Here is an 18,683-nt window from a genome sequence, read left to right as displayed (position 1 = left end):
GCATAAAACAAGGTTACAAAGTGTGCTCTTATCAACTTACAAGGACACTTCAAATCGAAAAGCAGAAAATTGTTTTTATTATAAAGTGCAGTACTATCAACATTTGAAGACTACAAATCTACAAATGTATTTACTAAATTCAGTGCATAGCTAGCAAATTGGCATGTCACTGCTCCTCAAACTATAGTTGGTAATAAAGCAATTATAAATCTTTGGCCAGGGTATTTTGGGGTGTTTGTGAATTAGGCAGACTTCACTGTAGTTCACTCATCTCTGCAACCCCGATTCATTGATTTGAAATCCATCTATATTTATTTTAAGGCATTTAATCTCATTACAATGTGTTGGGGTACAACTAGTATTGACTAATACTGACAATTCAATATTATAGGCGTTATTACAACTAATGTCTTTCACTATTTGCAGATATGGAATACAATGATTGAAAATGCAAAAACATGACTAAGAAGCATTTGAAATGTGCTGGAGCGGCGTTCCGGCCGGCTGCGTCTCTACCGCCATCCTCTCGGCGACCGTGGGGGCAAAGGGTCCCACCAGCCAGTTGAGCGGTGTGTTGTTGAGCAAGTACTCTGTGACGCCATCCAGAGACTGCTGAACCTACAAACCCCAAAAAAATATTCCCATTACATATCACACACGCCACAGTCCGGCCTGTCATCAACAGATGCCGCGGGGGAACTGGTACTTGGGTCAAGTGGTGGCGGCTCCTTTCCAGGAGGAGTGGCGTGAGGGCGCTGGTGTCCAACAGAGAGGCCTGAAGCTCGTCGGCCGAACGCCGGGCTCTGCCTAGCTGCTCCTGCACGGCCCCCGGCAGACCCTGAGCGCTCGACACCACGTTGGAGCTTGCCGAGCGCAGCTGCTCGCTCAGACCTCGCACCATGGAGAGCACGCGCAGTTCCAACCGCTGCGGAAAAGGACAATCAATATACAAGGCAACCTGTGTTGATTTTTATCGATAGATTCAATATTGTAAATAACCTCGGCCTCATTCTGGCTCCCTTCAGATTCGGCTTGCCCGCCTCCAGGTTGCTTCTGACTCCACTCAGTCCAGCGCTGCTGCAACTGCTCTATGGCGCCCCCTAGTTGGTTGCTGCCTGAGGTCATGCCAGTGCGGGCGGTCTCCAGCAAATCCAGAGTACTGGTCATCTGGGTCACAGCCGCGTGCGTGGCGTCTCGAGCTTGCCGCGCGCGAACCAGAGATTGCTGGAGGGCTCGCTCTTGCACTTTGGCAGAGAGGTTGCCCAGACGGACAAAGTAGCTGGGGGTGGCCGACGAGGCGGTCACCTGATACGTGGCGGGCTCGGCCACAGCGGCTGAACAAGATTTAGGGAGATTACCAAACGTAGTAATGACCAGAATCCATTCAGTGATAGTTTTCGAGCGACCTACCCAGCTCTCTCTCAGTGAGCGGCAGGTTCTGCTCCACCCAGTCCTCGGAGCGGGTGAGGGCCAGCCCCACGCCGTTGCTGACCATCTGGCCAACGCCGGTGCCCATCACGGTGCTGATGCCTCCGCTGACAGCCGCCCGCGTCTTCTCCACGCTGCCCATCACCGCCCCCACCACGGCGTCTTTGGCACCCGTCACCGACTGGCACACCATCCCGAGTGTATCTGACACTACCTGATAGAAAACGGTTTGAAATCACACAGGTTAAAGTCAGGTTCTCGCTACGAAGCCTCGAAGATTCCATCAAATCCCAAAATAGCTTCCTTCGTTGTGACCTTTTCTGCTGGCTGCTGAAGAATGGGCAGCTTCTCCTCCACCTTGTCCAGCCCTTTCATGGCGTATTCATTCACTGTGGCCACTACGAAGAGTACACGTGACATTTTGCTTTTATATATATTTTTTTTATTTCCTTGATTTTACTCTAGACCTACGTTGCGGTTCGATGATGTTCAAAAGAGGCTTGGATCCCGTGGCGGCGGCCGCCCCGAGGGTTCGGACGCCGCTTTCGGCCACATCCATCACTCCCTTCAGCATGGGCACGCTGTCTTTGGTGCTGGCGTAGGCGTTGCAGACTGCGCCGCAAGCCGAACTCACCAGTGGTAGGTTGCTTACGCGAGAAACAACATTCTGAAAATAATAAATACGATTAGAGAGCGCCGGAGGCATCTTAAATTGTTTTAGGTCACGGTACACCTTACCTGTTGCTCCCCATTAGCTGCAGCTTCAGCCTCATTGGTCTTCTCGTGGTCCGCCATTGTTGCGATTTCAATCTGACGAGAAAAATGATATCTGGAAGTAAGTTCATACAAGTGATTAGGTGATAAATAACTTCCGGCCATCCACCACTATATGTGATCATTCGATAACAGCAGCTTTGCTTAAGATAGGAACACCTCGGTAAACTAATGTGCCACGTGAAAAGTGCCCGATTACCCCATAAATTGCAATTGCGCTCCGTCATTGTGGTCAAAGGTGAAATTGCCTGCTGTCGCTGTCGTCGTCTAGTGCACTATGACAGTAAAACATGATTTTGTTGCAACATCTAGGTTGAGCAACAAGTTTCAACAGGCCCTGCCTGATCACAAGTTTTATTACAAGTGCGACTTCCTGATAAAAATACCTTGAAAGGAATTTGAGAGAAACCGTGCTCATGTTTGATGGGAAGGCTGTTAGCGCAGAAACTACTACAACCAAGCAAACTCAAATGAAACCAAATTTGACCTGTTTCTGTTTTTTTTTTTTTTAATTAGCTACATAGAAAAACTGCGGTGTTAAAATGACCTTTGATATCTATGACCCAACTAGCATATCAGCAAGAACTGATACCCATAGTAGTAAAGTATAGTGTCATATTGAAAAACAGCATAAATACCGTCCATTATCTAAACTATTGTTTCCCAATTGATATTGAACCAAGTCAACCTGTCATAAAAACATTCAGAACACTCACACTATGTACATAGTTACTCTACAAATACATTTGGATAAACAGAAAAAAATGTTATATTAGTCCCACGGGTAACGATTTCATCACTTTTGTATGTCAAATAGTTCCCCGAAGAGGGCGCAGTGTTACCGTATTGGTGACAAGGCAGCTGACTTCTTTCACTTTGTTGATGACGAACTTTACCCTAGATGACGAACGCAGGAAAAATTAGTACATTGGTCAGACATTATTCAGCAAAAACAATTCATCACAATCTCTTACACGGTGCTAACATTTGACACAAGTGAGACATTTAGGACTCAGTCACGTGACGTCACTTTAGTGACTTTAGCAACATGGCTGCTCAATGTTAAAAGGCCAGTTTAAATAAGTAAAACCGAACTTTAAAATGGAAAATGGATGATTTTACCTGTTGCTCGTGCTCGTCCCCTTGTGATGGTCAACCCCGACAGAAGAGTTCCGACTGCGTTGAAGTCTCCACTGGACCTGGACCGCGCATTGACAATTTTAATCCAGACTGAAAGGCGGAGTAGAGACGTGCGCTATGAACTTTTGACCAATCAAATCACAGCACACCACAAGTCAAAGGTTACGCCACACAACCAGAAAAACTACAATCCCCAAGAATGACTCCGAGAAAAAGTAAATAAAGACACACAAAAAAGAAATCTAGCAAAAACCACATAGACACCACACCACACAAAAGTTGACTTTTTGTCTTACATGTGATTTCAATTATGTCCTACAGGGGGCGGTAATGCCCCCAAAAGCTGTTTGCTATCTTCTAATCAAACTCAAGAAGTAGAAAGAGAGCGGTACTAGAGAGCAGTACTTTGCCGACTCTGAGCAGCGTGTTATTACAAAAACACTGGCTTTTTAACTTTTTGCTAACGTTAGCACACTAGTTTTTTTGGTCACACTTTTGCATCCTTTCAAAATGAACTCGTCAAAGTAGACTTTGACATTTTAGCTTGCTAGCTACAGGGACGGAGACACTAGCTTAGCAGCGAGGAAGCGTCATCATATTAAAAATGTGTAAAATCCGACTTCTGAGAAGGTTGGTGAAGCAGCGACTAGACGTGGCCATTGAAGAGATATTTGAACTGCTTGAGAGGACCATTGCGGAGTTTCAAGAGGAGCTTTGTCGTGGCGAAGAAGAGAATGAAGCTGTTCTCAAGCTTCACGTTTCATCACATGAAGCAGGTTTGTATAGTTATCCCCTTCCCTTCAGTATTTTTTGATTGAGATATTTTTCACTAACCAGCATGAAAACATGACCACGCATACAATGTAGTCTTTTCGTAGCATGTTCCTTTGATATACTGCTTCTAGTACTGTGTGTGTTTTCTTGTGTGGTGCAGACATGCTGAAGGTGTTGGGGGAGAGTCAGGATGAGGTTCCCTCTGAGCAGCACCATGAGGCTCCAATAGAGCCCTCCCACATTAAAGAGGAGGAGGAGGAGGAGGAGGAGGAGGAGTGTCATCCAGGTTTTCAGCAAATGTTGATGTATCATGAGAAAGAGCTGGAGTGCACTTCCATTGTAAAGCAGGAACCAAAGCACACGTGGAGCAGTCCGAATGGGGCGCTAGAAGAGGCTGATATGATCACAATCGCACTGACTGGTGTCCATGTAAAGAGTGAAGAGGGTGAAGGTCAGTCAACAAGGCTTCATCAAGGTCCAAGTGAGAAGCACAGACAGCACAGGACAACAGAATCAGTTAAACAACGACGTTCACGAGCAGGTAACTTTGCTTCACTATCAGATTCAAACACACTCTCGTGACAGTAGTGACGACACCAGAGAATCTCTGGAGACTAACGAACGGTCTAAAAGTGATACAACACATCACATCGACATTAAACACGGTGGAGAGAAACCGTTTCCTTGCTCTGTTTGCGACACTCCGTCAAGCGTTACACGAGTCGACACATGCTAATACGCATGTATTTAGGCGAAGGTTGAGGTTGAAAAATACTTTTCCCTGAGAAATACCGTATTATGGACCACCAATTAAAGAGTCTAAGGGAATTTATCGAATTGTCTTTTTCAAGGGACACCATCGAAAAAAGCCGAGATACAAAGGAGATATCGGCAACGTCGTGACGCTGACCCGGACAGAAGAAAAAAGTATCTCGAGAAAGAAAAGGAACGATCAGAGGCCAGAAAACAAGCCAGAGCCCGAAACAGGGCCAGAACTTTGGTGCGATTGCAAATGCCACCCAACTCGCTGGCAGCTGTCCATGTAAAGAGTGAAGAGGGTGAAGGTCAGTCAACAAGGCTTCATCAAGGTCCAAGTGAGAAACACAGACAACACATAACAGAATCAATTAAACCACGACGAGCAGGTAACTTTGCTTTACTACCAGATTCTCAAACACTCTTGTGACACAGTAGTGACGACACCAGAGAATCTCTGGAGACTAACGAGTAGTCTAAAAGTGATTCAACACATCACATCCACATTAAACACGTTGGAGAGAAACCGTTTCCTTGCTCTGCGACACTCCGTCAAGAGTTACACGAGTTGACGCATGCTAATACGCATGTATTTAGGCGGAGGTTGGGGTTGCAAAATACTTTTCCCTGCTCGTTTTACGGTAAAAGATTCAGAGAGAAATACCGTATTATGGACCCCCAATTAAAGAGTCTAAGGGAATTTATTGAATTGTCTTTTTCAAGGGACGGCACCAACCAAAGCCGAGATACAAAGGAGATATCGGCAACGTCGTGACGCCGACCCGGACAGAAGAAGAAAGTATCTCGAGAAAGAAAAGGAAAGATCAGAGGCCAGAAAAGAAGCCAGAGCCCGAAACAGGGCCAGAACTTTGGTGCGATCGGAAATGCCACCCAACTTGCTGGCAGCTACGCAATTCCCTGAGAAGCATCAACTGTGTTATGGGTCCACAAGATGACGTCTTCGGCCGAGTTCAGGCATAACTGTCTCGAGAAATGATCGGTTTTCGGATCAGCTAATATTTGCTGGCAGACAGTTGATTTACGACGCCATTTCACAACATGTACATGCGTTCATTCAGGACTTCAATCTTATTTCTGATTGTATTATTTTAATTATTTTTGCTTTTCATTACGCACCCTGTCACAGCTCTCATTGTTGAAGTGATATATAAATAGTTGAATTAATTAAAAATCGCGTTTTTATGCAGTATGTACTGTATTTTCCAGGCTGTCGATTGAGCAGACTCCCTATCTACACCAGCAGGTAGCGGTGTTGTACATTAAACATTATTTACCGTTGAACACCAGAAGAAGAAAAATGCGGAAGTCACTTACCGAGCGTGGGAGCGCGCCCCCTAGTTCGAATCTAATCGATCGTTTCGGGCCTCCTTCCCTTTTTGTTTTTGTTTTTTTCAACCACACACACATCTGATGTGTGACAAAAAAAAACAAAAGTGTACCGGCGTTGAGGTCAAACTCATCAAAACGAACAAGTTCACCGGCGTTCACGTTAGCTTAGCTTACTAGCGGCAGGCGACATACGAAAGACGCTCAAATTCGCAACACGTCACAAAGACAGCACGATCGTGGCAAAATGTGTAAAGTCACCATATTGAGAGAATTAATGAAGCAGCGACTCAACCTCGCCGTGGAGGAAATATATCAACTTTTTGAAAGAACCATCATGGAGTACGAGGAAGAACTTAGTCGAACCAACGCGGAGAAAGAGCGACAAAGCCAATTGCTGGGCTCCGTTTTAAAGTCTCTTGGTGGCATACAGCAGGCAGGTTGGTGGACTCTTGTCATTTCATAACTTTTATCAAATATTGTCCATCTGAGCACATTGATGATGTTCTGCTGTCCTTGCAGACACGCAGCAGGTGTTAGTGCAGAGTCAAGAGGAGCCAGCAGTGGAGCACCCCGTCATTAAAAAGGAAGAGGAGGAGGAGGTGTGGAACACTCAGGATGGAGAACAGCCTCAATGGCCAAAAGTGGCAAAAGCGGCACAGGAGGAGGAGGAGGCTGACCTCACTTTCACAACACCCGACGGACTTAACGTTCAGGAACGATGCCCGGACCCGGACGGCACCTTCGCTCCACTGTCAGATATAGAAGATGATTGCGATTACGGACGAGAGGAATCTTTCCGTTGCTCATTCTGTCCTAAATTATTCTCGTCCAAGGGAAATATGAAGAGACACCTGAAATCACACCAAGTACAGAAAACCTTCACCTGCTCCGTTTGCACGGAAGGTTTCCCGACGAGAGGGCTGCTCCGATCGCACAGAAGACGTCACGACATCAACATATCCGACAACCAAAAGTTCGACTGCTCAGAATGCGGGAAAACATTTACCAAGCTTGCCCGTTTAAACAGACACATGGCAAAACACACTGGAGAGAAACCTTTTGTCTGCTCCTTTTGCGAGAAGAAATTCACTTGGCACTACGCCTTGAAAAGACACATGAGGTCGCATTCAAGTAGGGAGCACTTCTCGTGCCCGGTGTGCGCGAAAGGCTTCACGACCAAATGGTACATCGCAGTGCACATGAGAAAACACACTGGAGAGAAACCGTTCCAGTGCAACGTGTGTCAGAAACAATTTCATTTTAAGAACGGATTTAAGAAACACACTTGTGTCGTGGACAACCAAAATGCTGTCAATGAAGACGAAGGACGCCTCCCAAGCTCACACAGTTTGTGTAATTGAGAGGGGGGGAGGAATTGTTGACTCGTATTTTTGAATTGAAAATTCTTTTGTAAATGTCATTTGTGCTCTAATGTAGCCCTTATGAGTTCAGTTTTACAAAATGTTCCTTTAAAAAAAATCACAATGGCACTCATCAGCATTTGTTCTGTAAATGACTGATGATGTCGAGACTTGTGGACAAATGTCATATTCGTCACGAGATTAGAAAATAGACAAAAAGTCAATAAAACTGGGCAGAAAACTTGTAAATTTGACGTTAATTGGACGAATTTGGACACAAAATGCAGAATAAAAAGCTAAGTGGTAATGTTAAAAAAACAGCATAATGTGATTTGCATTTTGACAACAAAAATAAACATGACATATTTATCCTTAGTTACTGTATTTAATATATTTCACTTTGGTTTATGCTTGGAATTTTTGGTGGGTAATAATTTCATACACGTTTTTTCATCAATGCAGCAGCCTAAAATGTAAAATAGTAAAATAAATGCGACGTAGAACCACGTTAGCAATGCAATGGCGGTAGACGGCCGCAAGAGGGCAGTATTTACTCACTAAACTTGGACCTGACTCATAATGACCTTACGTAGATGCGCACAACTTAACTGGCGTTAAAATACATTAAATGTGACAATTTTCCAATTTCAAAACAATAGTTATGAATATTTCAACCCATCAGCATCATAAAGTCTTTATTAACTGCACAAGTCATGCATTGAGGTCAACTTTGACAACTTAACTGTCAATCATCGAAAATACATCACACACAGTTTGAGTCAGCATTTCAAGCATTCTTTGCCTTGACATTTTTCAGTTCAATCTGAAAAACAGGACATGGCAGCCTATATTTCCCCCGAAGGCGCTCATCTGTCCTCACTTAACTCTGCTTGACTGGATCCTGTTGATTGTTGTGGCTATAACAGACTAATTGCTCATTCGGCGATAACAGGAAACCTGCTGGAACCTCGGGGTAAAAAAACGTGGCTCCGTATCGACTCTCTCGCTCTTTCTTTTCTCTGCCCGGGGACACCTTGTGAGACAAATGAGCAATTGTGCAGCTTTTAACAAAACACGCATGTAATTTTAAAAATGAGAAATAAACATACTTGATTGAGAGAATGCCCCAGTCTAGACAAATCAAACACGAGGCAACGTGGCATCACTGTTGTGAACATAACATTCACATTTTGATCTGATAATTGATGTGTAAATTGTAAAATATTTGACCAAAAGAATCGTTTGTGAGCCGCCCATATAATAAAAAAAAAAGAAAATAATGAACAGCCGAGCTTGGTTACATCTGCGCCAGCCATATTGATGGGATTTGTATTCCCAACATCCCGCGACAGATTTCCCGTGGTATCGGTAACATACGAGACGGCTACAAATCATCTGTTGCTTTGAAACTTGATAGTGATTCTGTAACTGTTGCCTGCTCCTTTTCAATATGACGGCCACTCTATTGCAATTTGCTCTTAATTGTATTGTGTGATATTTGATTTCATAAGAATGACATTACATTGTGGATTATGAAGGAAGTGCTGGGGATATTTGGAATGCATAATTGACAAATGTATTGACAACCTCAACGCTGAACATTTGGGTTGAGTTGAGCCTCGTCATGCGGGACGCAGATTTGGAAGGCTCCAAGTGAAAGCTCATAAAAGTAATGAAAGTCATTACCTTTAAGATTAAACTTCCTGCCAGTGAGGATCTTTAATCTCAGAGTAAAATTGCCCTGTGAGGAAAATGTAACTGGCTACAGACGTTTTATGAGTGCTGCGCCTCTCTGGTTTAAAAGTTATTGCTAAAGTGATTTGTGAGAAGGGGCATTAAGGGGGGGGCTGGTTGGCCCCCCCCTTAATGCAAGACTTTAACAACACAACATCTTTCATAGGTGTACTCTGGGTTTTATGGAGAAGAAATGCAGGGATGTTAAAAATGAAAAACAAATGCGCTGTTTTAATGTCTCCAAGTTGCTTTTTTTCTTTTCTTTCTTAAAGCAGCCGCTGACAAACTGTCACGAGGGCGGGGGGGCTTATTTGACCCCGGCGAAGGGGGTCAGACGCCACGGTGGCAGTGGAGGCATCGGAGGTCCTGAAATATTGATGCTGTTCTTGCAGTGAGATTGGATGATTTTTGACAGCACGTTGCCACAACCGCTCCCACTTCCACTCACGTAAAATCATAGACCCTTTTGTGGGTTTTTTGTTTTTCTTGTTTTCACATTTGCAATATCACAACACTAGATTTTGTGGTCCGATGGGATTTTCAGCCTCTTTGTTGTTTGAATCAGTCGTAAATAACATAAACCATAACTTGAGCAAAAAAATGTAAGCTAGCGTGACCCTAAGTCAAGTTATTATTTTATATAGAAGCTAGCAGGTCAGCATTTGACTACCTGTACTTTTATAGTAGCTAGCCAGTCAGCAGCGAGCTACCAAGCTAATGTTAGCAACACTTTCTTTACTTTAACAAGTCAAGACTATTATAGCAGCCAACCAAATGGTGGCTCACTGCCAAGCAGCTAATGTTAGCATTTGACTTCACTGCCCGTACGTTGATTTTTTTATAGCAGCCAGCCAGAAGGTGGAAGCTAGCTACCGAGCAGCTAATCTTAGCGATCGACTTCACTATACTTTGATCCCAAGTAATGACAAACCAAATAATCTCATAAATTAAAAAAAAAACCACTAGACTTTTATTTGATCCAAATGATGACGTGTATAGCAACATTTGTCTCTTTGCTAGGGGCAAGGAGATCATTTTAGAAATGTGGCACTTAGCCAGTTGGCGGCTAACTAGCGAGCCAGTGAATGTTGGGCCTGCGGATGCCTATGCGCCAAAGTTGTACTTGATCTCCTTCCCTCTACCTGCTCCACTTGGCAGCTCATCCCAAATAATCACAGATTGATGGAGGCGGCTGCAGTACCTCACACTGATAATACTGTTGGACCAGATTTCCCGGCGCTAACTTTACAGCACGTCGACGAGCTCTCTTTCACACATTGTGAATCATTCTCTTGTGATTCATCTGTTTCAATCTTTTTGTGCTGCCGCTTTTTGGAAAGAATTGATTATATTTTGGTGGCATTTTTTTGGAGGGTGTATTATTTCGACTAGAATATAAATAAGGGACTTGAGTCAGACTTGAGTCACAAATTTTATGAGAATAGAGCATTGTTTTTCTAAAACAGAAAAGATCGATCATCATGACGTGACGAGTCAATTCAAAATTCAATTAAAGGTTGCCGTTAAATGGCGAATGTTAAATGATAAATAAATCTGTCTGACTTGTATGTAGAAAAATGAATCTGTGTGACCTATTTCGGGTCAAAGACTTTGAGTTTGGGTACCCCCGTGGCATGTTTTTGTCACGCTAAAAAGTGCCTTCCCCATCGGGTGTCTTTCACTCTTTGTGACTTAACTTCACTTTTTGGCGTATTGTCTTCTCGCTCTGACACTGCAAGCGGGATGAAAGTAAAAAGGACGAGATAGTTATTTATTTATTGCCATCACACAAACTTTGACAGAAGATAAAACAGCCTCGGTTTCTTTTGTTGAATCATGGTTCAAAGTTTGGTTCTGCGCAAGGGGGCGGCAAAGAGAATAATAAAGGCTGGTGGTGGAATTGAGCAAAACCTTTAGGGGAAACTAAATATTAGAGCGGTGTCAGCTACGGATGAGTTAGCAGGATATCGGAACATGTGGAAAAGACGGAACGACAACGTGATCTCGTTGATAATGTTACCTGGGATAAAAGCAGCTTTATGGGGATTTATACGGCCGGTTTCTGTCTATTGGTGCTTTGGATCAGCCTCAACAGCCTCATCGTGTCACTTCTAGGCTGCAGTAAATGTGACGAAGCATACGGCGGGGGAAGAAAGATGGCTCGCTCCCGCGGGAGTTTACCAAAGTTGAGCCACTAGAATATTGATGTGATGTTACATAGAGCAAGGCTTTGAAAACTTTTGGGGTCCAGAGAGTCAAGGGGGATATGTTTGGAAAGATACCCTTATCATCTTACCGGCAATTATCACGGGCAGTTATAAACAAATGAATTTGCACGTACAATCTAAAAGCTGCTTTAGACCACGACTCACACCCAGATGCTCACGCGCATATTAACCGTCCAACCTGTCTCACCCTCGAACCTAACAAGGACGAGCAGTCAAGAAAATGGATGGCTGAGAGCATCAAATATTGAATTTAAGAATATCGCGAGGGGAAAAGAAATGAGAATGAATGTCAAACTTCTTTTTTTTTAGTTACAACAGCGACCTCTGCTGGTTGAAGTAGTTTAGTGATATTATTGTAATGGGTCGGTCATACTGTATATAGGTGGGGGGGAGTAAAGTTGTATTTTTTTCAAAAATAGTTATCATTCTGGGACGTGAGTGTTCTGTAACAACCACGTCAGAGCTTTTAATGATCCCCAAGCAATCATTTTGTATTATGTTTGTTTTGTTGCTTCAATATGATCAAGTATGCAAAACTTTTAGCATCACACTGCTAATCAATAACATTGGAAATCCGAACGTGTGTGTTTTAGGAGCCTGAAATGGCTTGTTGAGAATCGGCCAACGGAGCGTAAGCTGCGGCCCGGACAAAGCCGTAAAGTTTTCACTCTGGACATAAACACTCCCTGGACACACACAGATGGAAAACTCCTCATGCACTTTATTTTTCTCCCCCGGCCAGGTGTTGCTTCTCATGCAAAACCATCACAAGCGTGTGCTTTGTCCAAAAAGAGAAATACGGAAGTTTTCATGTTAACATCGTCTCCTCTGCTGTTATTGTTTGAAGTGGATGGAAGAAGATGACACGGCTCAAAACAAACGTGCTAAATGACAAGAAAAAAAAAAAGCCCGAAATAACTCTTTCCAAACTGAGACTGAATTAGTCGCGACTAGCTAAAAGACGTTAGCGACGGGGGTTTTGACGTATTTTCGTCTCCGCCGTTTGGGATGAGACTGTTACGAAAAAAGGCCTCCTTTTGGTTTACCGCAGCGGATTAACCGCTAGGATGAAATCACATTTGAACGTGTTAATCACATGAGTCGTCAAGCCCGCGGGTGTCATTATTTTAGCGGCAAATTATTCATGAGGCGAAGCTTTTAAGTGTCTTTGGCGCTTTGCCAAGGATTTTATTCTGTTTGGGGTGCTAAACCGACGGCACGTGGGCCGCCTTTTGCTTCGGCCTGGTGTGCAATTTGGAAATCTGCAAATTTGAAAGGAAATTGTTTTGGTATAAAACAGTGTATGACGCTTTTTGTATTTAAATCATGAAAAAAAAAAAAAAAAAGTGGCATAGCAGCCCACATTCCATTGCTCATTTGTTCACAAATGTCTCGCTGTTTTTTGTTTGTTTGCGCGCATTGTGTAACCGTGCAGCAGTTGATGAGGAAAAGTAGGACACGCCGTCTTCCCTCTGTGTTAATCATAAATTCAGAGCCTGCATTATGAATCATCATAACGGTCTGTTTATGTTTTTCCACATTTGACTAAATATTTTCTTTTTTCATTCCTGAAATATTCAACCCTGAGTGTTGCTCTTGTTACTAGTGTTGAATTTCCACTTTTGTGTTGCTTTTGTTTACATGTCATCAAGACCTGGGGGATAAAATGAAGGGGACAAGGTCGAGCAATCCTGAATATGTCCTCCACGATTTGATTGACATGCTGGAACGGATTGCTAACTGTCACATTTTGCTAGCTTATTAGTCAAATATCTGCACTTTTACTTGAGTACTATTTCAATGCAAAAAAATAAAAATAATACCGTCTTATATTCGGGCCAATACGGTACTTTAATCACCTGTGCTTAATTAGTAATTAACTTATTCCATTCCAGTGCGTGCCCAATTCTGCTTCAGGTTTTGGCACCACCGGTTCTCTTTGATTCGTCTCCAGCGGTTATGGGGAGAAAGAAAGAGAGGGAGAGAGAGAGAGAGAGAGAGAGAGAGAGAGAGAGAGAGAAAGAGAGAGAGAGAGAGAGAGAGAGAGAGAGAGAGAGAGAGAGAGAGAGAAGAGAGAGAGAATTCGAAACGCTGTCAGCCTCAAGACCCTCGCCGAGTTCCTCCCACCTCCTTCGAACAAGCCCAGCTGGCCCGGCCCGTCTCCGGGAGGGGAGGGAAGAAAGACAACGAGGGGCGCCCGTGTTCACTCTACCCAGAGAGAGTCCAACTCAACAGCGGACGAGTCTCGGAGAGCATCGCGAAGCGGATTGGAGAAGCGAAAAAGCGGAGATACAAAATTTAATACCGGCGCGTCTGCGTCAGTGTGCAGCGGCGCTCACCTTCGGACACTTGAGTCGGGGTGACCCCCCTCTGCGCCCCTTCGCGTGTGTGGCCATGTGTCGCCGCGTTACATAGACTCTTTTGTGGGTTGTGTTTTGGATCAGGGGACAGGTGGTGGTGAAGTCTGGAACAACACTCCCCCCCCCCCCCTTTCAACCCATCTTCCCTCCGCCCCTGCATGTCAGGCCGGCGTAACGGGCTCCGGACTCGGCATAGACAGGTGCGACAGGGAGGAGTAGTTTGCACCGAACTCCCTTGACAATCAAGCGGATTTTTTTTTTTCCCCCAACAAGCGGACCACATCCTCACAGCAACTCTGAACATTTTCTTCTACTCCAGACTAATTAAGGTAAGTGAGAGCAAGTGTTCGGCGTGCTGCGCTCCGCATTGGGCTGTGTTGATTTAAGGCTCCTAATGTGCAATATCATTACTGTCCTGCATCCCTTCTGCTTATCTTTCCTTCAATTTCTTACTGCGTAGCTCGCAGCCACGTACTAAACGAGTCCAGATTTTCTCGCCGGACCATTGGAAAAGGCATAAAGGGAGAGTGATTTATTCATGCAATGGCCACGGCAGCGTAGATTAACATTAAAATCGCCTCAGTCAGCCACCTTTTTTAATTGACACGCTGGGGATTTAACCTGCAGTGCTTGCCCTTTCCCCCCCTTCCCGATGTATTATGCAATATGCTCATTATAAACTGTTCAAATGAATGGTGGGAAACTTGCAAAATGTCGTGGTCGAGTTGGCTGATGTTGTCAAGTGCGGTGTTGTGTCTGCTGCGATGCCCACTTGGGCTCCTTGGCTGCTTTGTGCCACCTTCGTCTCCCCCCCCCCCCCCTTGCGCTGCTACACACTCACAATATTAGGAACACTTGCACACTGCACAGTTGCATCCCACAAAAAAAATAAAAAATAAAAGTCTGACCATCAATGTCCATATAAACTCCGTGCCGGGGCCCCTACAGCCTGGGGACTCTCCGGTATGTGATGCTGATTTAAAAAACAAATAAAACCTCACAGGAAGTGCTACAAAACACCTGAAATGCTTTATAAATATTATAATAAAAAAATCCCTCCACATTTGATCATTTGGAGGACGTTATTGACAAAAGAAATCACCCCTGGTTTCGCAAACATTCCCTACAATATTTTATTCATATATAATATCAATAATTATCTGACAAATTCCAAATTTTATGCCTGTACATCTTGCACCAGTCAGAGAATTTTATTTTTAGAAATGTCATCTATGACTGTCATTTCTGCTACATTTACACGACTGTACGTTTTGGGGTTTTTTTCCCCCCGTGATAGCTACCGTAAACGAGCTCCTCTCTTCCCCAACTTTCCCCAATTGGCGAGCTGCACGTTGCTTTCTTTTTATAGTGGCTCCTCTGTTTCACATTCAAATGGCTTTTCATCCGTTGCCTTTTGTCCATCCCTGAAGTTTGTGGACTGGAAAAGAAGAGACAAGAGGAGTAAGTGGAGTCCCCAAAGGGGTTTGCAGCCTGAGTGTGAGAGAGAGAGCGAAGAAGGAGACTGAGCCAAGGGAATGACACCACCTGAAAACCACCATTCTCTTGCACCCAATGCGTCAATCAGTCTTGGCTAGACAAGAGTCAAAGTCTTTTTATTTTTTTTATTTTTTTTAACTTCTTTTCTTTTTCTCCTTTGGGTTGTCACTCAGTTGAATCTCAGCTAGACAGACAGATAGCTATCCGGATTCAGAGAATTAGCTAGGTAGCTAAATATATTTTTCCTGAAAAATTAAGTGAAATTGGACTTTAAATTTTTTTATTTATTTATTTTTAGAGCTACAAAAAATGAGTCTCCCGTCCCACCACTTAAGTGCTGGAGACACGCTATCAGAGAGAATGAATGAATAGACAACAGAGGCAAATACCTGCTTGATCAGATCTTTGATCTTTTCACGGGTTCAGAGTTTTTAATTTGTTTAAAAGCAACTGAGGCAGTATAAGTGCTATCTTGGACGGCTGCCGAGAGCAAAGACCCAAGTGCTCTTTTAACCCTTGAAAGCAAAAGTCCCTCATTGTTTTTTTTCCCTTTCCCCCGTTTCACATCAATAATTTGAACAGACTAGCATGGAAACAAATCAAAATAGAATTTAGTATTACGCTGTGTATGCAAGTATGGAAAGTAATTTTTTTTTCCCCATTAATTTTCTTCTAAATGAGATAACGAGGGGACTGTGACCAGGTTGCTCGACGTGGGCTCGCACTCATCCGAGGTCCCGGTGCTTATTACAGTTTTTGGCGGGATTTTGCTTATCCCCTGTGCTCCTCCTCTCAACGCTTAACAAAAGCGTTCACTGGAGCTTGGCTAATCCAGGCCGAGCGGCTCCCATTGCTTTATTGTCAAGTTAGCTAATTTGGGGAGCGACCCCCGTGACACTTTCCCTGCCTATCTTTGTCAATTGTAGCTGTGTGGACAGTAAACCTGCCTCATAGCTGAAATTTGCATCATTTTGGATCATTTTGCAAATATACAGACAAATCAAAGTTGCACACCTTCCGTGTAGTACCGCATTTGGCCACAACATTCCCGGCAGCACTGAGCTGAGTTGACAAATGTAACCGTTGGATTAAGTGTAAATTGATTGGTTAAGAGAAAGCTGAGTGGAAATTGTCATTTTAAGGGAAAACGTCATATTTTGTCCATATGGCACTGCGCTTATTAATGGCGACATTTGATTTTGAATTACAATTGTTTTCTTTGCTTGTTGTTGGCAAGCTTGCTTTTGTTTTGCACTTTTGTCCTCTGACGGAGACACATGTGTCTCACAAGTGGGACTGGGCACCAATGTTACAATGAGCGCCGTGTCTCGTGGACGCCAGTGGAGCAAATGTTTGAACGTTAGACATCAAAACGGGTGTTTAGTTTCCCTCGGAGTCGAAAGCACCTGTCGACCTTGGCGGACTCCGGTGTCGTTGGACAACCGTTCTCGCATGTTCTTGTAAACGTTAGCAGACTTAAACAAGCTCCCTTGAGTGCCTTTATTGATTGAACTTTTGTTGCCGCTACCTCATATTAGTCCACTTTGCAGCTTGACTTTCTCCAAACATATTAGCTTTTTCGCCCCCCCTTTCCAAAATAGACATTTCTCCCAGTCACGCCGGGGGAGTTTTGATTGTCTTTGCATTTTCCCGCCTCGTAAAAGAAAAATGACTTTTGGAATTCCGAAGCTGTCCGTCTAGAATGAGTATCCGCTTTGACTGTGGATAATCCCCAGATCCTACTGTCAGCATTTCGTGCTCCGCTCACTTGAAATAAGTCAAATGAGTACATTTGAAAGTGGCCATAACACTTTGGGTGAGTCCATAAAATAGGTTTCACTTTTGCTCCTTCTTGGAAAATGAGTCATAGTCAATAAATAAATAGAACAATAGCTTCAAGAAATCTGTGTTGTACCAGGGCCAAAGAATGCGGAATTCTCTTTTCCTGTTTCCCACCTTTTAGTCCTCACTGTTCACAGGCCCCCCTCTGCCCCCCCCGGGCCGGGCCAGGATGTCAAGGCCTCTCAGGCAGTGTGGTCCCTGCCCACTGGGACTCTGAATGGGACAAATTGACCGTAACAATGTTCCCACTTAGCATGTGGCGCTGGGAGTGAGGGGAGGTGAAAAGGAAGGCACCCGATGATTGAGGGCTAGGCCAGCCGCAGAGGCGAGGGGGTGACGGCTATTTAGGAATGCCTTGCAAAGATAATAATCACATTTGATTGACACTGTCAGAGGCGCTCTAAAATAACAAGCTGTTTATTATCGTGCTTGTTGAAAGGTCACCGGCTCTATTTTACTTCATAAAGGAGCAAAGTATTAGAAAAAGCTTTGAGATTCATGCGGGACCGTCGATGGGGACGAGACCTAATATTGGTTGTATGAATCGTTTAAACTGTAGATGTAAAATTTAATCCTAAAAAAAAAAAAAAAAGCTTAATTTTATACAATATAAAACTTCCGCTAACAACCCAGGCTAAACGTAGCTCCTCCCCCAAAAACAAATGTGTTTTTTTTAAAAATAGTTTACTATTCATGGGAGTTTTTTGGGGGGTCTACCTAACATTATAAGCCGAAAGTCAAGAGCACGCTTTAGATTTCACATTTCGTTTCATTCCAGTGGGTAACATTGATTGGCGACAGAATGGGCGAAAGTCAAGGCCACCCATTTTTCCAATGAGCGGCGTGGCCCGTGTCTAATTATATGATGCAAGCCTTTTATTGGGCCTCATTAGATGGTTCCAGCATACCTAATGTTTTGACCTCTTCTCTCTTATGCTCTCCCACATGGTATTGTTTGTTGTAATTTGCCGCAAGGCTATACTGATGGAGTTGCCATAGCAGCAGGATAAACACTTGCCTGTGACATCTCATTCTCAAATCCCACATGGCTTCAAAGGGGCACTCAGTCAAGGATTTTTCTCTGATCTACTCCAAGGTGTTAGCTCAGGGGTCACCAAGACACCCCCCCACCCCTCCCCTTTAATTGCAATAAAACCCCGATGGGACCACTTCAACCGTTTGCCACTCCAGTGTGTCGATTGGGGCATAAACAAGTCTTCGCTGTCCATCCGTCAAGGATTTGTCCTTGAATTTGCGAGCGCGTTCACATCGGCGAAGCCAACGTGATCCGGGCCCGAGACGTTACGAGCTACCAGAAAGGCCTGGGGCGGCATTTTAAACAGCCATGCCACAACTATTCTCATGTTTCCCCTCTGACATGCTATAAATAGCATCACTTAGCATCTCATTTTGCGCATTTTCTCCGCTTTATTTCCCAC

At 44.0% G+C, this 18,683-nt stretch overlaps 4 protein-coding genes across 8 annotated transcripts in view; 3 read left to right on the top strand and 1 right to left on the bottom strand.

Moving 5' to 3' along the window:
- Positions 1–54: 54 nt before the first annotated feature.
- plin3 (perilipin 3) lies at positions 55–3,471 on the bottom strand. Of its 2 annotated transcripts, none has more exons than XM_085928954.1 (9): positions 3,325–3,471; positions 3,045–3,099; positions 2,167–2,257; positions 1,900–2,095; positions 1,744–1,826; positions 1,411–1,642; positions 1,000–1,334; positions 707–925; positions 55–618 (listed from the first exon to the last, which is right to left on the bottom strand). In XM_085928954.1, the coding sequence occupies exons 3-9, from the start codon at positions 2,221–2,223 to the stop codon at positions 463–465; spliced, it is 1,278 nt and encodes a 425-aa protein (XP_085785080.1). In that variant the 5' UTR covers positions 2,224–2,257; positions 3,045–3,099; positions 3,325–3,471; the 3' UTR covers positions 55–462. The 2 variants fall into 2 exon arrangements, with proteins under 2 accessions (XP_085785080.1, XP_085785079.1); XM_085928953.1 differs by having other exon boundaries at positions 2,167–2,238.
- On the top strand, positions 2,840–6,032 carry LOC147047553 (uncharacterized). 3 transcript variants are annotated; one of them, XM_085928966.1, is made up of 4 exons: positions 2,840–4,118; positions 4,277–4,657; positions 4,968–5,261; positions 5,596–6,032. In XM_085928966.1, the coding sequence occupies exons 1-4, from the start codon at positions 3,947–3,949 to the stop codon at positions 5,826–5,828; spliced, it is 1,080 nt and encodes a 359-aa protein (XP_085785092.1). In that variant the 5' UTR covers positions 2,840–3,946; the 3' UTR covers positions 5,829–6,032. The 3 variants fall into 3 exon arrangements, with proteins under 3 accessions (XP_085785092.1, XP_085785093.1, XP_085785094.1); XM_085928967.1 differs by having other exon boundaries at positions 2,844–4,118; positions 4,968–5,210; positions 5,596–6,030; XM_085928968.1 differs by having other exon boundaries at positions 2,865–4,118; positions 4,968–5,180; positions 5,596–6,023.
- Positions 6,033–6,198: 166 nt separating this feature from the next.
- LOC147047552 (uncharacterized) lies at positions 6,199–9,113 on the top strand. Its single transcript, XM_085928970.1, has 2 exons — positions 6,199–6,659; positions 6,742–9,113. The coding sequence occupies exons 1-2, from the start codon at positions 6,467–6,469 to the stop codon at positions 7,581–7,583; spliced, it is 1,035 nt and encodes a 344-aa protein (XP_085785096.1). The 5' UTR covers positions 6,199–6,466; the 3' UTR covers positions 7,584–9,113.
- A 4,508-nt stretch (positions 9,114–13,621) lies between these two features.
- sema6bb (sema domain, transmembrane domain (TM), and cytoplasmic domain, (semaphorin) 6Bb) overlaps positions 13,622–18,683 on the top strand; it is a 70,151-nt gene continuing 65,089 nt past the window's right edge. For both annotated transcript variants that reach the window (XM_085927436.1, XM_085927435.1), the window contains exon 1: positions 13,622–14,234. The gene's annotated coding sequence lies outside the window, so the exon portion shown is untranslated. The remainder of the gene's footprint in view (positions 14,235–18,683) is intronic.

Source organism: Syngnathus leptorhynchus, chromosome 13 (assembly GCF_054491065.1).
Source record: "Syngnathus leptorhynchus isolate UIUO chromosome 13, UIUO_Slep, whole genome shotgun sequence".
NCBI classification, from domain to species: Eukaryota; Metazoa; Chordata; class Actinopteri; order Syngnathiformes; family Syngnathidae; genus Syngnathus; species Syngnathus leptorhynchus.
This window is presented reverse-complemented; position numbering and strand designations above follow the sequence as displayed.